Here is a 16,743-nt window from a genome sequence, read left to right on the forward strand (position 1 = left end):
CTTCCCTGAACTGCCCCTTGCCTCCCAAGGGAATGCCCTGTGAGCTGCACTGCAAATGGAGCCAGGGACGGGACCTGAGCCCACCCCTCCTGCAGCAGGCAGCTCCCGAGGGGCCCTGTGCCCATCTGCCCTTCCTGTGCTGGGCACCACAGGTTGCTGTGGGTGGTGATTCATGCCCTGTAGGCTGCAAGGCAGCGCCACATCAATCCAACGCCACCCTCAGTCCTGGACACCCCCTGTGAGTCCCAGCCCCCCAATCACTCCAGCCCCTCACCCCCAGCTCCCCCCATTCCCCGCCCTGTACCCCAGCAGCTGGTTCCATACCAAAGGTTTATTTGGGTGCCAGAGGCCATTCTGGGGCCAGAGGGAAGTGGCCAGTGAAGCGCGAAGCGGGGGCAGTGCTGGGCACCACAGGCGGCCTCTCCTGGGCTGCCCCTTGCCCCCCAGCCTTGGGGGGCTGAGTCCTGGGTCAGGCTTTGCCCAGCGAGGGGGACAGGGGGCCCCACAGCCCCGTCCCTTGCAGCAGGGCCAGGCCACGCGCCGTGCCCCAGGCTAGGTGGGCTGCCCTGGGCTGGGGGGGCTGCCCTGGGCTGGGGGCTGCCCTGGGCGGGGGGCCGGGGCCTGCAGAGCTCCAGCGCAGGCAGTGCCATCTGTACCGTGTGTCCGTGGCTGGCTCAGGGTGAGGGGTGTCCTCTGCTCCCCCTGAATCTGGGGCTAAAGGCACTTGGGGGTGGCGGGGGGCGCAAGGCAGCACTGGAGGGGGCAGGCGCCTCCTCTCTACTTCTCCTGCATCTTCTCCAGGATGGGCACGATCATGTCGAACTTGGGGCGCTTGGCCGGGTCCTCGTTCATGCAGATCTTCATCAGTTTGCAGATGTGGGGGGAGATGCCGGGGGGGATGGTGGGACGCAGCCCCTCCAGTGCTACCTGCGGGCCAGAGGAGGAGCCAGAGTCAGGGCTGGGACCCTGCCCCCACAGGCAGGTGCTTCCACACCCCCTCCAACCTGGCCTAAACACTCAGGGATGGAGCAGCCAGAGTTCTCTGGGCAGCCTGTGCCAGGGCCTCACCACCCTCAATGGCCAGAACTGCTCCCCTAACTGACCCAAATGAGTTCCTCTGCTGCTATCCCTGCACGCCCTCACCTTCATGCCGATCTCCATGTTGGACAGGTCAGCGAAGGGCACCTCACGTGTCACCAGCTCCCACAGCAGCACAGCAAAGCTCCACATGTCAGCCGAGCGCCGGTTGATCTCCTCTGGCTTCTTCTGCAGGGCTGGGGATGGCTGGGGGCTGAGTGGGGCTGGGGGCTCAGAGGGCTCGGGGGGGCTGGGAACGGGGCACTCACCTTCGGGAGCCACCCAGGCCGGGGCGTACATCCGCCCTGGGCACTGGAAGGAGAACTTGACGTCGGCCATGCTGATGCGTGCCGTCATGTCGTCGTCGATCTGGGGACAGCAGCAGGGGGTCAGCAGGAGCGCCCCCGCCCCGAGAGCCCCCGGCTGGGCGAGGGGCCGTGCTGGCTCACCATGACGCTGCGGCTGTTGAGGTGGTGCCGCGGGATGAGGGGCTCCAGCGTGTGCAGGAAGGCCATGCCCCGCGCGATGTCGAAGGCGAACTTCACCGCCTGCATCTGGTCCACCACAAAATCTGGGAATGGGGGGGACAGGGTCAGCCCACCCCAAGCCCAGCCAGGGCTGTGGCTGGAGAGGCTGCCCCAAACACGCCATCCCCCAGCACTCACTGGTTCCCTCGTGCAGGACGTTGTACAGGGAGCCGTAGGGCATCCAGTGGCTGATGACAATGGGGTGGGGAGCTGGAGGGGCCTGGCAGGCACCCAGCACCGGCAGCACATTGGGGTGGGAAAAGATCCTGCAGGACAAGTGACAGCCCTAAGAACAGGAAGGGGCTCCCTGCATCCCCTCATTGCCCTCTGCCACCCCCCAGACCCTCCCAGCCCTTGGCCACCACGCTGGAGCGTTCCTGGCCCCACAGAGCTGGGTATGCCTGCCCCGTACTCTGGCAGCTGCTGCTGGCCCTGAGAAGGTGCCCTGGCCAGGGGCTGGTGGGGATCCCAGCACATTCTGGGGTGGCTCCAGGCACGAGCAGCGCTCACCGCAGTTTTGGGTACTCCTCGTTGAAGTCCCGGCTCTTCCGCGTCGTCCAGTCCCGGATCCTCAGCATTTTGATTACGATGTCATTGCCCTGCCAGCGCCCCTTCCACAGCTGGGGGAGGAGCAGACACAGGCACTGAAAGCGGCGCAGAGGCCCCAGCATGCCCAGGCCCCTGTGTGGAGCCCACGGGACCAAGGGTCCGCAATGAGAAGGGAGCCCCTTGAGCTGGGGGGGAGCTCCCTCCCTACAGCTGCCATAGCACTGCAGAACGGCTGTGCCCAGCAGGGCCAGGACACGGCGTCTGCACAGGCACAGCACCCACCGCAGCTGAGAGGGACCCACCTCTCCCGACTGGTTCTCGTTCAGTTTGTGGCTCAGGCTCAGCTGTTTGAAGTCAATCCCAGCGAGTTTGTTCAGGGTCCCGTTCCCTGCAGTGGAAGGGGGATGATGCCTCTGGCTGCTGGATCCAGGAGGCAGTGCCAGCAGGGCACAGGGGACCCATGGCACCCCCCAAGGGACCCCCAGTCCTTACTGGGCCGGGTGCGGGTTGTGCCCTTCCAGAACGTGTCCTTATAGGGGATCTTGGTGAGGCTCTGGCCCAGCTTCTCAGCACGCTCTGCAGAGGGAGGAGGATGAGGAGGGTGGCACCCCAAGCCTGCTGTGGCTGGCTGGAGGCTGTGTCAGCTGTGGGGTCCTGAGAGACCCTCGTACCTTTCAGGATCTCTCGCAGTGGCGTCTTGGCCTTGTCTGTGGGGGTCTCACCATATTTGTTAGCAATGCTGACCAGGGCCCCGCTGCCCACCAGGTCCTGTGGGAGCAGGCAGCAAGGACTGTGGTTTGTGATGTCCCCTCAGTGCCCCTCCCACCCCGCCCAGGCTCCCACTCACCTCAGCCACCTGCTCGTGTCCCCAGAAGCAGGCATAGTGCAGCGGCGTGTTCCCGTGCTCATTCACTGCATTGATGTCTGCCTTGAACTGCATCAGCTGGGGACACAGGACAGCCCCTGTGAGCCCAGGACTGTCCCTGTGAGCCCAGGCAATGTCCCTGTGAGCTCAGGACAGCCCTCATCCTCCTTGGGGGATGCAGGGGCAGCACACTGGACACTGTAGGGAGGGGGCTGAACTGACATGGGGCTCAGAGGGATTTGGAGGATTTGTGAGCAGTGGGGAGCTCAGGGATGCTCCTGGCAGTGACCGGGGGAGCGAGGCCCACGAGGGTGGTGTGGGGGGCTGCTCGGGGCTGGGTTGGGGGCCGGGTACCTTCTGCACGATGTCGCGGTGGCCGTGGCTGGCGGCCAGGTGCAGCGGCGTGTCGTCGCCGCGGTTCATGACGTTGATGCGGGCCCCGCGCATGATGAGCATGTCCACCACGTTGGAGCGGCCCTCGCGGCACGCCCAGTGCAGGGGGCTGAACCCATGGTCGTCCCTGCAGGGCGGCGGGGGCTCTGCTCAGCTGTGGCCCCCTGTAGCCCCGGGCATCCCTGGCATCATTCTCACAACACCAGCGGCAGGGCCAAGGGACTGGGCTGAACATCCATCCCACTCCCACCCCCACCAGGGCCCCACCAGCCCAGGCCAAATCCTGTCTCCTCCAAGGCTGAATCACAGCTGGATCCTGTCCCCATCCCCCCACTCCATGGCCAAGTAAGGGAGGAGGTGGCAGCCAGGCCTTAAATGGAGATCAGGAACTGGCAGAGGGGCTGCTGCAGTCCCGGCTCCCCTCCAGCCCAACTCCCCCTGGTCCCAGCCCCGCTGCAGCCCCCTGGCACAGCAGACCCCATTTGTCCCCACCATGGCCCTGCAGGCAGGGGCTGCCCAGCACAGAACAGTTCCTTGGGCACTTCTGTGGGTCTGGGAGAGCTCCACGTGCCTGGGACCCCCAGGAGGGGCAGGGAGGCCTGAGCAAGGGCGGCCATTTGTCTGGAGCCTGTCCGGAATGCCAGGGCCGTGGCCTGGCTGGGGCCAGGGTGCAGGGTCGCCCTGCGCCAGCTCACACACTGCAGGCAGATGCTCCGAGCCCCAAGCCTGGCCCAACCGTGCTCCTGAATGGCTGTGAGCAGTGCTGGACCCCACGGTGCTGTGAGACCCCTCCAACGGGCTGTGGGGAGCAGAGCCCTGGGCACGCAGAGTGGCCCCCACAACTCCCAGCCCAGCTGTGTGCCCACACGTGTGCCACGGTGCTCCCCAGAGAGCAGACGGGGACACGAGGACAAGGTCAGGGGACACAGCCGCCACCACAGGGACGGGGGAGGCAGCCCCAGCCCAGCTGATCCCGGTCGTGGCCCTGAGGAAGTGGCCAGAGGATGTTTGGCCTCGTGCCTCAGCGATGCGGTAACTTCCTGCAGCGGGGAGGAGCTGCGTCCTGCCATCTGCCCCTGCCTTTCCACGGGGACAGCGGAAACCAGCGCCCCGCAGAGCCCCCAGCCCCACTCACCCCTGGTTGAGGTCGTTCTCGGTGTTGTCCAGCCACAGCCGCACGGCCACCGCGTTGCCCTCCCGGCACTGCGTGAAGATGTCGTCCATGGTAGCTGCGGGGGGGCGTGGGTGAGGACATAGGGACAGAGCCCGATGCCCCTCGGCAGGGAGGGCCCTGGAACAGCAGGTACAGGAGCCTCCTGCCCATCCCCGAGCCCTCCCGCCCGTCCCCGTCCCTGTCCCCGTCCCTGTCCCTGTCCCTGCAGCTCTCCAGGAGGCTGCAGCAGGCTGAGGTCGGGGCTGGAGCCGGACCCGCAGCCCAAGGGGAACATCCCGGGCGCCTCCAGCGGGGCCGTGGCCGCCCACAGGAAGCCAGGCTGGCACCCCCGGGCTTATCAGCAGACACAGCCGGCCCCGGTGCCCGCAGCACTGGGGGAGTGAGGCTGGGGAGCTCAGCACCCTCAAAATGGGACCCAACAGCTCTGGGGGAGTGAGGCTGGAGAGCTCAGCACCCTCAAAACGGGACCCCACAGATCTGGTGGGGGAATGGGGCTGGGGTAGCTCAGCATCCCTGGAATGGGATCCTGCAGCCGCATAACCCTCCTGACCCACTTGGCTGGGCCTGGCACGGGCCATGCTCAGAAAGAGAGACCCCAAAGCCTCGTGCATGGAGGAGCCCATGGACATGGAGGATCCATGGACACCCCAGCTCAGAGCCAGGCACTGAGCTCCCTCCTGCTCCCCGTGTCCCCCCGAGCCCCCGGCTGTGAGCGTGGCACCCACTGTCCAGTGATCTGTGATGCTGAGCAGGGACGTGCAGTGTCTCACAGCGTGGGGACAGTCAGATTGAATGTGGCATCCCAACATGCACCCACTGGGCCTCAAACCTGCTGCCCACCCAGACACACAGGACCCCCACCAGCTGCCAGCACCGCCAGCTGTCCCCCAGGACCCTGCCTGCACCCCTTGCCCCAGGCAGCTCCGAGAGGGGGACACAGAACCCCGGATTTTTGCCAAGGTCTCGTACACCCCAGCATGGCCCCAGCACAGCCACAGCAGCACTGGCCCTGTCCCAGTACCAGAACACCCACACTCCCGGATGAGATTTATCCCCTGTCCATTTGGGGGCACCCATGAAAGGGGGTCCCCAGGACCTGCTGCACTAGTCCCGGCCCTGAGGGACCTCACCCCGCAGCAATGATACCCCATGGTGGCCCCACCCTGTCCCCAGCTCGGCCGGGACTGTGTCCTGCTGTCACCCACCGGCCCCTGCCCAGTTCCGCAGCCCTGCCCGGATGGCCAATGCCCGCCTCGGCCTGCCCAGCGCCCGGGACAGGGCACGGCATGGGGACACATAGCGCCCGGTGTCACCCCGAACCAGCTGCTGGGGCCCCGCACTGCTGGCGGCCACATCGGTCCCTCCTGTGTACCCCAACCCTCTCGTGTACCCCAACCCTCCTGTGTACCCCAACCCTCCCGTATACTCCCAACCCTTCCCTGCACCCCAATTCTCCCCTGTACCCCAATGCCTCCCCTTCAGCCCCTAACTCTCCCGTGTACCCCCACCTCTCCCCTGTACCCCCAACTCTCTCCTGTACCCCAATCCTTCCCTGCACCCCCAACTCTCCCGTGTACCCCCAACCCTCCGGCGTACCCCCAACCCTCCCCTGTGCCCCCAGTCCTGTACCCCGATCCCTTCCCTGTACCCCCAACTCTCCCGTGCACCCCAACGCTTCCCTGCGCCACTCACCCTTCCCCGGTACCCCGATCCCTTCCCTGCGCCCCCCACCGCTCCCCAGCAGCTCCCGCCCCGGCCGGGCCCTGGCTCCGGCTCCGTCCGGGCTCCGTCCGGCCCTGCCCCCGCTTGGGTGGCCCGCAGCCGCCCTCGCGGCCTCCCGAACCTGTCCCGCCGGGCGCGGGTGCCGTCCCGCCGTTACCGGGTGCGTGTCCCGGCGGCTCCGCAGGGCGGCGGCTGCGGCGGGCGCGGGGCGGGCGGGGGCTCCGCCCGAGAGCGCGCCCTCTGCCGGCCGGAACCCGCCCCGGCAGCTGCTCCGCCACACGGCGCCGGCCGGGCGGGGCGGGGAGCGCGGGCGGGCGGGCTGGGCTGCGGGTGCGGGGCGTGCCGAGTGACCGGGGGCGCGGCTCCCGGCCGGGGCGGGGCGGGGCGGGCAGCCCGTGGCACTGCCCGTGCAGCCCCCGGCCCCGCCCGGTCCTCCGGGCCGCGAGGAGGGGCTGTGCCCGCCGCGGGAGCACGTGCGTCCCGGTACCGAGGGAGGGTCCCCGCTCCATGTTCGCGGAGCAGGGCTGGGACGATGCAGCGGAGCCGCTGCCCCGGAGGGCCCGGGCCGGCCGGTAAGGGGGCGGTGCGGGGGGCGGTGGGCCGGGCCGGTCCCGGGCGCTGGGACGTTACCGGGCCCCGCTGTGCGCAGGACCCCCGGGAAGAGGCGGCTGCCCGGGGCCGCTCGGGACGGCGAGGCGGCGCGGAAGCGGCCCCGGAAGCGGAAGAAGGCCGGCGGGCCGCGGGCCACGGCGGGGGAGCTCGCGGCCGGTCCCGACGAGCCCCGGCAGGCTGGGCAGCGGCCGGACACAGGTACCGGGACCGCCCCGGGGCCCAGCGGCAGGGGGGAGCCGCCTCCGCGCCCTGGTCCCCTCTCGATGCCCGCAGACGGCGCGGCTGAGCCGGCGGAGGAGCCCGGGTGGCCGGCGGGACTGAGCCGCCGGCAGCGGCGGAACCGGCAGAAGCGGCTGCGGCAGCAGGAGCCGTCGGCGGCACCGGACGGAGAGCGGGGCTCGGGGCCGGGCCCCCCGGAGCCGCCGGGCCCCGCCGAGGCTCCGCCGGAGCCGCGCTCGGGCCGCGCGGCCGCGCTCCGTGCGCGGATGGAGGAGCGGCTGCTCGGCGCCCGGTTCCGCTACCTGAACCAGCAGCTCTACACCGGCAGCAGCCGCGACGCGGCGCGGCTCTTCCGCGACGACCCCGCCGCTTTCCACCTCTACCACCGCGGCTTCGAGCGGCAGGTGCGGCGCTGGCCCGAGCGCCCGGTGCAGCGCATCGTGCGCTACCTGCGCCGCCGGTGAGCGGGGCCTGGCGGCAACGTGGACCGGGGACCGGGAGCGGGGCAGGGGGCTGAACGGAGAGCCGGGGAGCGGTGGGGCCCGGGAGTGATCGGGGCACCGGGAGTGATTGGGGAACCGGGAGCGATCGGGGGACCGGGAGTGATCGGGGGACCAGGAATGGTGGGGACCGGGAGTGATCGAGGTCCCGGGAGCGATGGGGCCAAGGCGCCGTCCCGGCCGCTCTGAGCCCCCTGTCCCTGTCCCAGCCCCGCGTCGCTGGTGGTGGCGGATTTCGGCTGCGGGGACTGCACGCTGGCCGCCAGCGTCAAGAACCCGGTGCACTGCTTCGACCTGGTGCCGCTGAGCCCGCGGATCACCGTCTGTGACATGGCCAAGGTACGGGGCGGGGAGGGCGGGCACGACGACCGTGACCCCGAGGGTCCCGTGCGGGGCGGGAGAAGCACCGGTGTGCCTGCTCGAAAGCTGGGTCTGTGCCTGGGGCACGGCTGAATCCGCGAGCCTGGGCAGTCCGGGCCGTGTCCCTGCCCCATCAACACCGCCATCCTCCTCCTGCTGCTCCCGGGGGTGTGCAGGGCGGCTTCCAGGCCCAGTCATCCTCCTCCTCCTCCGGGGCTGTCCCGGCGTGGGCAGGTGCCGCTGACGGCTGAGGCGGTGGACGTGGCCGTGTTCTGCCTGGCGCTGATGGGCACCAACCTGCAGGAGATCCTGGCTGAGGCCAACCGTGTGCTCAAGCTCGGGTAGGCAGAGCTGCTGGGGCGGTGGGGGATTGGGGCAAGGCTGCTGAGCAGCGTCCTGGCGGTGCCTGGACACCTGCTCAGAGCTCAGGTGACCGCAGGGGGACCCTGCTGGTGGCCGAGGTGGCCAGCCGCTTCGAGGACACCCGTGCCTTCCTGAGGGCCATGACGCAGCTGGGCTTCAAGAGTGTCTCCAAGGTGTGTGCCTAGGGCTGGGCACTGGGAGCACCAGGAACCGGGGGGCCCAGGGAAGGGGGTCCCTGGAGGGGGGGGGGTACTGAGGCCGGCCTGGTGTGGAGCATACCAGGGGTTGTGAAAGCAGATGGAGGTGGGAGGGATTGGTGCATGAGGGACTGCAGATGGGAGAACGGGTGGAGTCCTGGTGGAAGGCTTGGAGGTCCTGGGAACTATGGGGATACGCTGTGGCAGTTTGGGATGCAGATTGGGTGGGGTGCTAGGGCTGGGGAGGGGATGAGGGGGGCCTAAAGCACACTGGGACTGCAGTGTAGGGCCTGGAGGTGGGCGTGTAGCCCAGGAGGGGCTTGGAGGGGCCTGGAGGAATTGTGGTGTGGGGTTGGCGAGGGGTGCGTTGGGCATCTAGAGGAGTATGCTAGGGGCTGGGGCACTCAGGCCGGACAAGAGCTTTGGAGACAGGCTCTGGGCACCGTGGGGGTCTGGAAGGAGGCACGGGGGACCCGAGGTTCTCTGAGGCAGCATTGAGTGGTGCCGGAGGGCAGGGGATTCCGGGGCTGTGGTGATGACGGGGGCTCCGGGCTGTCGGTAACAACCAGGTGTCTCCGCGCCCCCAGGACCTCTCCAGCTCCTATTTCTACGTGTTGGAGTTCACCAAGACGGGCCCGGCCCGGCCCGGCCCCGCTCCCGGGCTGCGCCTACGGCCGTGTCTGTACAAGCGCCGGTGACCGGAGCGCCGCCAGAGGGCGGGGCCGCGCCGGGATGGGGCGGGGCCGAGCCGGGATGGGGCGGGGCCACGGCGGCTGGGCAGGCCCCCGCGCGCAATCACCAATAAAGCCGCTGCTTTCTCACAGCTACGCCTGCGTGTGGGGGGGGCGGGGCCGCGCCTGCGCGGTGCGGTCGGGCCTGCGCGGCGGCAGGGCCCGGGACCGGTACCGGGATGTCGGGGCCGGGCCCCGCCGGGGCCAAGCTCGACATCAACCGCGCCGGTGTGGCCGAATTGGAGGGTGCCCTCAGCGGCATCGGCCGCCGCCGTGCCCGCGGTATCGTCCGCAAGAGAGAGGTGCGCGGGGGGGAGCGGCGGGGACGGCGCCCCGCGCTGAGCGACCCGGGCCGGGACGCCGAGGCGGGGGTGGCCGTGGCGGTGTCGGTCCCGGGGCGGGGGCCGCGGGAGGAGTGCGGGGGCGACAGCGCTGTTTCCGTGCTGGTAGCCGGGCCGGGTGGGGGGCCGGGATCGCCGAGTCCCGCCCCGAGCCCGCGGTGCCGGGTGAGCGCAGCCGCCCCCGGTGCTGCCGGGTCCCGGCAGCGCCCCGAGCCGAGCGGGGAACCGGGGGAACGGGACCGGCTCCGCGCCCCGACGGCATCCGAGCGCCGTCAGCGGCGATGGCGGGGCGCGACCCTGCGGGCAGCGGTGCCCCGGCCGCGGCAGAGGGAGCGGCACCGCGGGCCCAGCCCGGCGGGCGCGGCAGCGGCAGGGCAGCCGTGCCCTGGTGCCACTGGGATGGGCAGCGCCGCGGCCGGGCGAGGCAGGGCTGGCACCGCTTGGCGTGTCTGGGACTCGAAGAGGAGGTGGAGGGGTGGATGTCCGAATGCTGTGGGCTTTACGCTCGGGAACACCGGGAGGCGGGGGGGCAGGAACCGGTGACACAAGGGGAGAGTGGTCCCGGCAGGGCCTGTCCCGGGCGGTGCTGTTACTGCAGCCCTTTGTGGGGAGCAGCAGCAGCACCGTCACACGAGCCCTGCTGGGTCAGAGGGGCCAGGCGGGCCCTTCCCGGGCTGCGCTGGTTGTCTGTCGAGCCCTGCCCCAGGACAGCCCGGCCCGCCGGTTCCACCCCTGGCGGGCGCTCCGGGAGCCGTGCCGGGTGACGGAGGCTGCTGATTGCCGGTCGGGGCCGGGCAGTGCCCGGTGTCCCGCGGCACCGTGGGTGCCTCACGTGTGTGCATCTTCACGTGTGCAGCTGTTCTCCTGGCCTGGAGCTGCAGCCTCGCTGCCCATGCTGCTCGTCTGGGGGCACAGTGCTCCTGCCCCAGCCGGCAGCTTTGGGCTGCTGCTCCCCTTCCACAGCACTGTGACTCTTCCCTGCGGGGCCGCTGGGGCTGGGGGCTCTGGGAGCAGGAGGGATTCTGTTCTGGGCAGGGCTGACTTCCCTCCACGCAGGAGCTGAAGGGCTTCACTTGCTTGGATGACCTGCTGCACGTCAAGGGCATCACCACACGCATCCTGGAGCTCAACAGCCAGCGCATGACGTGCCGGCGCTGCCCCGGCCCCGAGGGGCCCCCGCGGGCCAGCCCCGCTCCCCTGGGGGACAGCGAGGAGCGCAGGGCACCTGCGGCACAGGTGGGTGCAGAGGGGTTCCTGCTGCCAGGTGTGGGGATGAGGGAGGAGGTCTGGCTCCGGGGGGGCTCAGGGGAAGAAGCTCGTGGCGAGCAGACAGAGCTGCACTGGAGGATTGTGGAGGAGCTCGTGGTTGTGGTTGCCCTGCAGCCCCCACAGTGCTGTTGGGTGGAGCCCCTGTGCTGCAGGGCTGTCGCTCCCTCTGGCAGCCATCCTGCAGCACTCCCAGCCCCTGTCCTGGTCTCCAGCTGGAGACTGGGGGTCTTTCCAAGGCTGGTGCAGAGTCAGCCCTGCTCCCTGCCTTTTCCCTGTTAGGTGGTGGCTGAGGAGGAGGAAGAGGAGGAGGAGGAGGCGCCAGGGCCCTGGGAGCAGGAGCGCCCCTGGAAGGGTACCCCCAGGTCCGGAGCAGACCCTGATGGTTCTGTGGGGCGGGGACCTCAGGAGCCCCCCAGGTCCACCAGGGAGGAGGAGGAGGAAGAAGAGGAGGAGGAGGAGGAAGGGAGCTGCTGCAGCGAGGAGGGGGAAGACAGCAGCAACGTCTACCTGTACTACATGCTGGGAGAGCGCTGGATCGACTACCTGCAGCGCACAGGGGACGGGGGGCTGCTGCGGCACCTGCGCCCCAAGGTGCGGGGGCTCCGTGGGGCCTGGCTGCTGGGGCTGGGGAGGGAGATGCTGCCCCTGTCCCCATGCAGACCCTGCCCTGCACGGGCGTCCTTTGTTGCTGTAGGGACCCTGGAGGAAGAAAGCAGGAGCAGGTGGGGGTCTGCCCCATAGCTCTAGGCAGGGGGTCTGCAGGGGTCGGTTCTGGTGGGTGGCCTGTAGGGGTCTGCAAGGATCAGCAGACCGGTTGTGCTTCTGTGGGCAGGGGGGTCTCCGGGGGTCTGCCTGGGTTTCTCCAGCCACTCCAACCTGCTGTGTCCCACAGATGAAGCGGAAGTCAGAGAATGGGCCGGACGGCCGGGCCCTGTCCCCTGGGAAGAAGCTGTGCAAGGGCTCTGACTATGGCAGGTGAGGGGTAGGGGGGCTCTGAGTGCAGCTGCTGAAGGGGGTCTTGTGTGCTGGGGCAGCACATGGCTCCTGCTGCCTTCCCCAGGAGGATGGTGGAGCCACTTGGGTTGAGCAGGGGTTGGCCCTGGGAGATGCAGCCCTGACCAGTTGCCTGTCTGCTGCACAGGCTGGGCTGCATGGCTGGGCAAGGGGTCAGCAGGGTGGGAGCAAGGAGAGGGGTCACTGGGGTGGAGCTCCCGCTGGCAGGAGCCAGTTCAAGAGCCTCTGGAGCACTGTGGCCCAGAGCAGTGCTGGCATGTGCCACCTGTGCCCTGGCCTCAGCTGTGCCCGGTGTTTCTCCCAGGACGCTGGGTCCCTGCACACCCAGCCCCACGACCACCTTTGGCGACCTGCGCAATGCCAAGGTGGGGCAGGCCCGGCGCCGGCACATCCCCCCTGTGGCCCCCCCACCTGAGCTACAGGACTGGCTCCGCACCTTCCAGGTATGGTCACCTGCTGGCTCCAGCAGCCTGGGTATGATGGGAGGGGTCCCCATGATGGGCAGGGGTTGGGCCCGCAGTGGATTTTGGGTGGATTTGTTTGTGCGAGGAAGCACAGAGGAGGTTTCAGCCCTGGCCAGGCGTGTCACCTGTCACACAGCACCTGTGACACACCAAAGTCCCAGCTGCCTCAGGCTCCTGGCCTGGGACAGGAGGCCTGGCTGCCAGGGCTGCGGCTTGGCTAGCTGGGGACACAGAGCCGGGGTCACTGGGGGTCCCCCTGCAGCGCTGGAGTGGCCCTGAGAAGCTGCTGGCCCTGGATGAGCTCATTGACCGCTGCGAGCCGGCACAGATCAAGTACATGATGCAGATCATCGAGCCCCAGTTCCAGCGGGACTTCATCTCCCTGCTGCCCAAGGAGGTGAGTGAAGCTTGGGGACCAGGGCCTGGCCTGACATCCCCCCTGGTGACCCCTCTGTGACCCTCATCCCCCCACAGCTGGCCCTGTACGTGCTGTCTTTCCTGGAGCCACGGGACCTGCTCCGTGCCGCCCAGACGTGCCGCTACTGGAGGGTGCTGGCCGAGGACAACCTGCTCTGGAGGGAGAAGTGCCGTGAGGAGGGTGAGGGTCCTCCCGGCTGGGGGCTGGGGGCCACCCCGGGCTTGGCCCAGGTGAGGCAGCGCCGTGTTGTCCCTGCAGGGATCGAGGAGCCCCTGCACCTGCGGAAGCGGCGCCTGCTCAGCCCCGGCTTCATGTACAGCCCCTGGAAATTCGCCTTCTTGCGCCAGCACCGCATCGACATGAACTGGCGCAGCGGGGAGCTGCGGCCCCCCAAGGTGGGTCTGGCTGTCCCTGGGAAGCTGTGGTTCCCCAAAGTGGGTCTGGGTGTCCCTGGGGACAGGCTCTGGGGAGCTGTGGTTCCCCAAAGTGGGTCTGGGTGTCCCTGGGGGTCCCTCCTGCCTCTGGGCAGAGTCCCCACCACCCCTTCTCCTGCTGCTGGGTTCCTGAGCCCCCACTCCTTGTTCTCCTGTAACCCCTGCCCCTGAGCAGCTGCCAGACACACCACACACCCCAGCTCTGCTGCCTTGCCACTGCTCACTGTGCTGGGGGGTCCTGCTGGCTGGAGGGGCCACACTGCCCCCCACACACTCATGTACTCCCACAGGTGCTGAAGGGCCACGATGACCATGTGATCACCTGCCTGCAGTTCTGTGGGAATCGCATAGTGAGTGGCTCTGATGACAACACGCTCAAAGTGTGGTCAGCTGTCACAGGGGAGGTGAGTGTCACTGTCACCAGGGCAGTGAGTGTGGCATTGTCACAGTGCCAAGGGGGTTTGGGGCAGGCACCGTCTCCCTGTGCTGGGCACAGGTGGGGTTACACCCTGGCTCCTGGGGTCAGTTTGGGCCCTTTGTGACAAGGACACGGGGTTGTGCTGCTCCTCTGTGCTGTTTCAGGGGCGGGGAGCTGTGAGAGGCTCACCTGTCCCTCGTGTCCTGTTCCCCACAGTGCGTGCAGACGCTGGTGGGCCACACCGGGGGGGTTTGGTCCTCCCAGATGAGGGACAGCATTGTCATCAGTGGCTCCACGGACCGCACGCTGAAGGTGTGGAACGCGGACAGCGGCGAGTGCGTGCACACGCTGTACGGGCACACCTCCACCGTGCGCTGCATGCACCTGCACGGCAACCGGTACGGCAGGGGCTGTGGGTGCTCTGCGAGGGGCTCAGCTACGGGGCTGGGGCGCTCACCCACGCTGCCCTGGCAGCTGGGCCCCACGTGTGCCCTCGCCTGCAGGGTGGTGAGCGGCTCCCGGGACGCCACGCTGCGGCTCTGGGACATCGAGACGGGGCAGTGCCTGCATGTGCTGATGGGCCACGTGGCGGCCGTGCGCTGCGTCCAGTACGACGGCAACAAGGTGGTCAGCGGTGCTTACGACTACACGGTCAAGGTGTGGGACCCTGAGAGCGAGAGCTGCACCCACACGCTGCAGGGGCACACCAACCGTGTCTACTCGCTGCAGGTATGGCCCCGTGTGCATCCCCTCCTGCTGCTCCCCCTCCAGCTGCCCTGCCCTCCCTGCTCCCTCAGGTACAACCTGCTTTCCTGCTGGCTTGCCCTATCGCTCCCCTGCCTTCCAGTCATGGGCACAAGCTGTGCCAGAGGTCCCACGTGTGTTATAGGGACCAATAGGCTGTGCCTGTGTCAGGCAAGGCCCCGTGAGATATGCAGGGATATGTGTGCCCTGAAGGGGATGTATCTGCCCTGCAAGGACACATGGACCATGTTTGTGTCCTGTGGGGACAGTCTCTGCCCCCCTGACCCCACTCCCCACACGCACAGGCTGTGGACACAAACACTCCTCCGTGCCCCTTCCCTGGAGCATTTCTACAGTCCAAAAAGCCAAGAGGTGTGTGAGCCTGTCTCATCTGCTGAACTAGGGTCTCTGCTGGTGCTGGGGGGGTGCTCTATCCCAAACCAGGGGATCCAGAGCTGTGGGCTGCACCCCAAAGCAGGGACAGTCCTGTCCTTGGTACTGAGCTGGACCCCTTCCCTCTGGCAGTTTGATGGGACACACATCGTGAGCGGGTCCCTGGACACTTCAATCCGCGTGTGGGATGTGGAGAGTGGGAACTGCCTGCACACGCTCATGGGGCACCAGTCCCTCACCAGCGGCATGGAGCTGCGCGACAACATCCTCGTGTCCGGCAACGCCGACTCCACCGTCAAGATCTGGGACATCAAGACAGGGCAGTGCCTGCAGACGCTGCAGGGTGAGAGGGCATTCATTCCTCACCCTCGGGGGGCTGTGGGGCTGGGGCAGCCCTCTCCCTTGGGGCTGGGCTGGCTCTAAGCTGCCAGCTGTGTCTGGGCAGAGTGCTGTGTGTCCCTGAGGAGCCAGGGCTGGGTGGCTCTGAGGTGCTATGTCACCCAGCAGCGGGTGTGACCCTCACGGGTGCCTCCCCCTAGGTCCCAGCAAGCACCAGAGTGCCGTCACCTGCCTGCAGTTCAGCTCCAAGTTCGTGGTGACCAGCTCGGACGACGGCACGGTGAAGCTGTGGGACCTGAAGACGGGGGAGTTCGTGCGGAACCTGGTGGCACTGGAGAGCGGCGGCTCCGGGGGCGTGGTGTGGCGCATCCGCGCCTCCAACACCAAGCTGGTGTGCGCCGTGGGCAGCCGCAACGGCACCGAGGAGACCAAGCTGCTGGTGCTGGACTTTGACGTGGACCTGAAGTGACCCTGGCCAGCCCGGGGGTCCCGCGGGAGGGGTGGCCCCGGCGCAGGCGCTGGCCCCCGCGGGCAGGACAGAGGGAGCCCGGCCCGGGCCTTATTTATATGCGCGGGAGTGCCCGGCCGGGCCGCAGGAGCATGTTTTGTACACGAATATATCAATTTATTTCTGTACTGGGGCGAGTGCTTACCTGCCCCAAGCCCTGTCCTGGGCCTGCAGCTGCCACCCTCTGCCAGGGGCCAGGGCGGGGAGAGGAGAGGGCAGGCTCCCCCAGGGGCCAGGCACACACGTGCCCTGAGCTGGTGGGCACGGGCCTGGCAGCACCTGACACCTACCCCACGCGGCCCTGAGTGCCCCCTCTGCAGTGAGAGTGTTCAGGGCCCCACAGTGTCCTGGGGCCCCTGCACGGAGACGTTTGTCTCAGGTTTAGGTGCAATTCCCGGGATTCCCAGCTGTGCCACGGGCTCCCCCGAACAGGGAAGAGAGGCCAGGTTCTGGTGGCCTCCCCAGGTGTCACACTAAGCCATTACTGTGAAGATGTTTTATTGGTACTCACAGTCCACTGCCCAGAAATCCACAACCAGGAGGGCTAGGGGGGCCTTCCCCCTGTTCCAGTGCCCCCCTCCCTGGTGCCCGGAACAGCCCAGCTGCTGCTGCTCGGGGCTCCCGGGGCCCAGCGCGGGTGCTGCTCCGGCCTGGGGCTCCGTGCAGCAGGGATGCAGCCGCTCCGGCCGGTGCGGGCCGGGCTGCCGCCAGTCGAGTCCGACGGCCGCGGGGAGCTGCGGCCAGCTGCTGCTACGTGCCGGCAGCGGGAGCGCCCTCCGCGGGCTCCGCGGGGCCCGGCGCCGGCTCAGGGGCGGCCGGCGGTGCGGCAGCCGCGTGCTCGGCGGCGCGGCGCTGCAGCAGCGCGGGCACCAGCCCCACGTAGGCGCCCATCAGGCGGTGGTTGGCGCGGACCAGCCTGGCGGCGCAGCTGTCCAGGCACGACTCCTGCGGGGGACAGGGCGTCAGGGGCGCCGGACACCCGGCCTGCGGCCCCCGGCGCCGTGCCCCACTCACCTCGCGGCCCGTGAGCAGCCGGTAGTTGAGGTTGCAGACGCAGTGGCGGAAGCAGAGCTCGGTCATGCGGTTGTAGACCAGCAGGAAGTCCCGCAGCT

General features: G+C 68.7%; 3 protein-coding genes across 9 annotated transcripts in view; 1 reads left to right on the plus strand and 2 right to left on the minus strand.

Annotated features, from left to right (window-relative positions):
• Window positions 1–316: 316 nt before the first annotated feature.
• ILK (integrin linked kinase) lies at window positions 317–6,506 on the minus strand. Of its 2 annotated transcripts, none has more exons than XM_074533086.1 (13): window positions 6,465–6,506; window positions 4,547–4,640; window positions 3,373–3,538; window positions 3,001–3,096; window positions 2,825–2,921; window positions 2,646–2,729; window positions 2,456–2,541; window positions 2,115–2,224; window positions 1,743–1,870; window positions 1,527–1,648; window positions 1,347–1,446; window positions 1,144–1,274; window positions 317–927 (listed from the first exon to the last, which is right to left on the minus strand). In XM_074533086.1, exons 2-13 carry the CDS (start codon window positions 4,633–4,635, stop codon window positions 778–780), a joined length of 1,359 nt encoding a protein of 452 aa, XP_074389187.1. In that variant the 5' UTR covers window positions 4,636–4,640; window positions 6,465–6,506; the 3' UTR covers window positions 317–777. The 2 variants fall into 2 exon arrangements, with proteins under 2 accessions (XP_074389187.1, XP_074389181.1); XM_074533080.1 differs by having other exon boundaries at window positions 6,429–6,470.
• On the plus strand, window positions 4,552–15,759 carry RRP8 (ribosomal RNA processing 8). 3 transcript variants are annotated; one of them, XM_074533043.1, is made up of 18 exons: window positions 4,552–4,640; window positions 6,429–6,879; window positions 6,957–7,598; window positions 7,848–7,977; window positions 8,233–8,339; window positions 8,438–8,534; window positions 10,687–10,866; window positions 11,179–11,490; window positions 11,792–11,874; window positions 12,218–12,356; window positions 12,640–12,774; window positions 12,852–12,975; window positions 13,054–13,190; window positions 13,520–13,633; window positions 13,864–14,045; window positions 14,151–14,376; window positions 14,917–15,127; window positions 15,324–15,759. In XM_074533043.1, exons 1-18 carry the CDS (start codon window positions 4,625–4,627, stop codon window positions 15,590–15,592), a joined length of 3,555 nt encoding a protein of 1,184 aa, XP_074389144.1. In that variant the 5' UTR covers window positions 4,552–4,624; the 3' UTR covers window positions 15,593–15,759. The 3 variants fall into 3 exon arrangements, with proteins under 3 accessions (XP_074389144.1, XP_074389135.1, XP_074389139.1); XM_074533034.1 differs by lacking the exons at window positions 4,552–4,640; window positions 6,429–6,879; window positions 6,957–7,598; ... (1 more) ...; window positions 8,233–8,339; window positions 8,438–8,534 and adding an exon at window positions 9,277–9,591; XM_074533038.1 differs by lacking the exons at window positions 4,552–4,640; window positions 6,429–6,879; window positions 6,957–7,598; ... (1 more) ...; window positions 8,233–8,339; window positions 8,438–8,534 and adding an exon at window positions 9,436–9,591 and having other exon boundaries at window positions 10,666–10,866.
• A 353-nt stretch (window positions 15,760–16,112) lies between these two features.
• TIMM10B (translocase of inner mitochondrial membrane 10B) overlaps window positions 16,113–16,743 on the minus strand; it is a 99,767-nt gene continuing 99,136 nt past the window's right edge. For all 4 annotated transcript variants that reach the window (XM_074533137.1, XM_074533148.1, XM_074533126.1 and 1 more), the window contains 2 exons: window positions 16,646–16,741; window positions 16,113–16,576 (listed from right to left, as the gene is read on the minus strand). In XM_074533137.1, the coding sequence (XP_074389238.1) occupies window positions 16,382–16,576; window positions 16,646–16,741 (291 nt within the window). In that variant the 3' untranslated portion in view covers window positions 16,113–16,381. The remainder of the gene's footprint in view (window positions 16,577–16,645; window positions 16,742–16,743) is intronic.

Source organism: Zonotrichia albicollis, chromosome 2, assembly GCF_047830755.1.
Source record: "Zonotrichia albicollis isolate bZonAlb1 chromosome 2, bZonAlb1.hap1, whole genome shotgun sequence".
Lineage (NCBI taxonomy): Eukaryota > Metazoa > Chordata > Aves > Passeriformes > Passerellidae > Zonotrichia > Zonotrichia albicollis.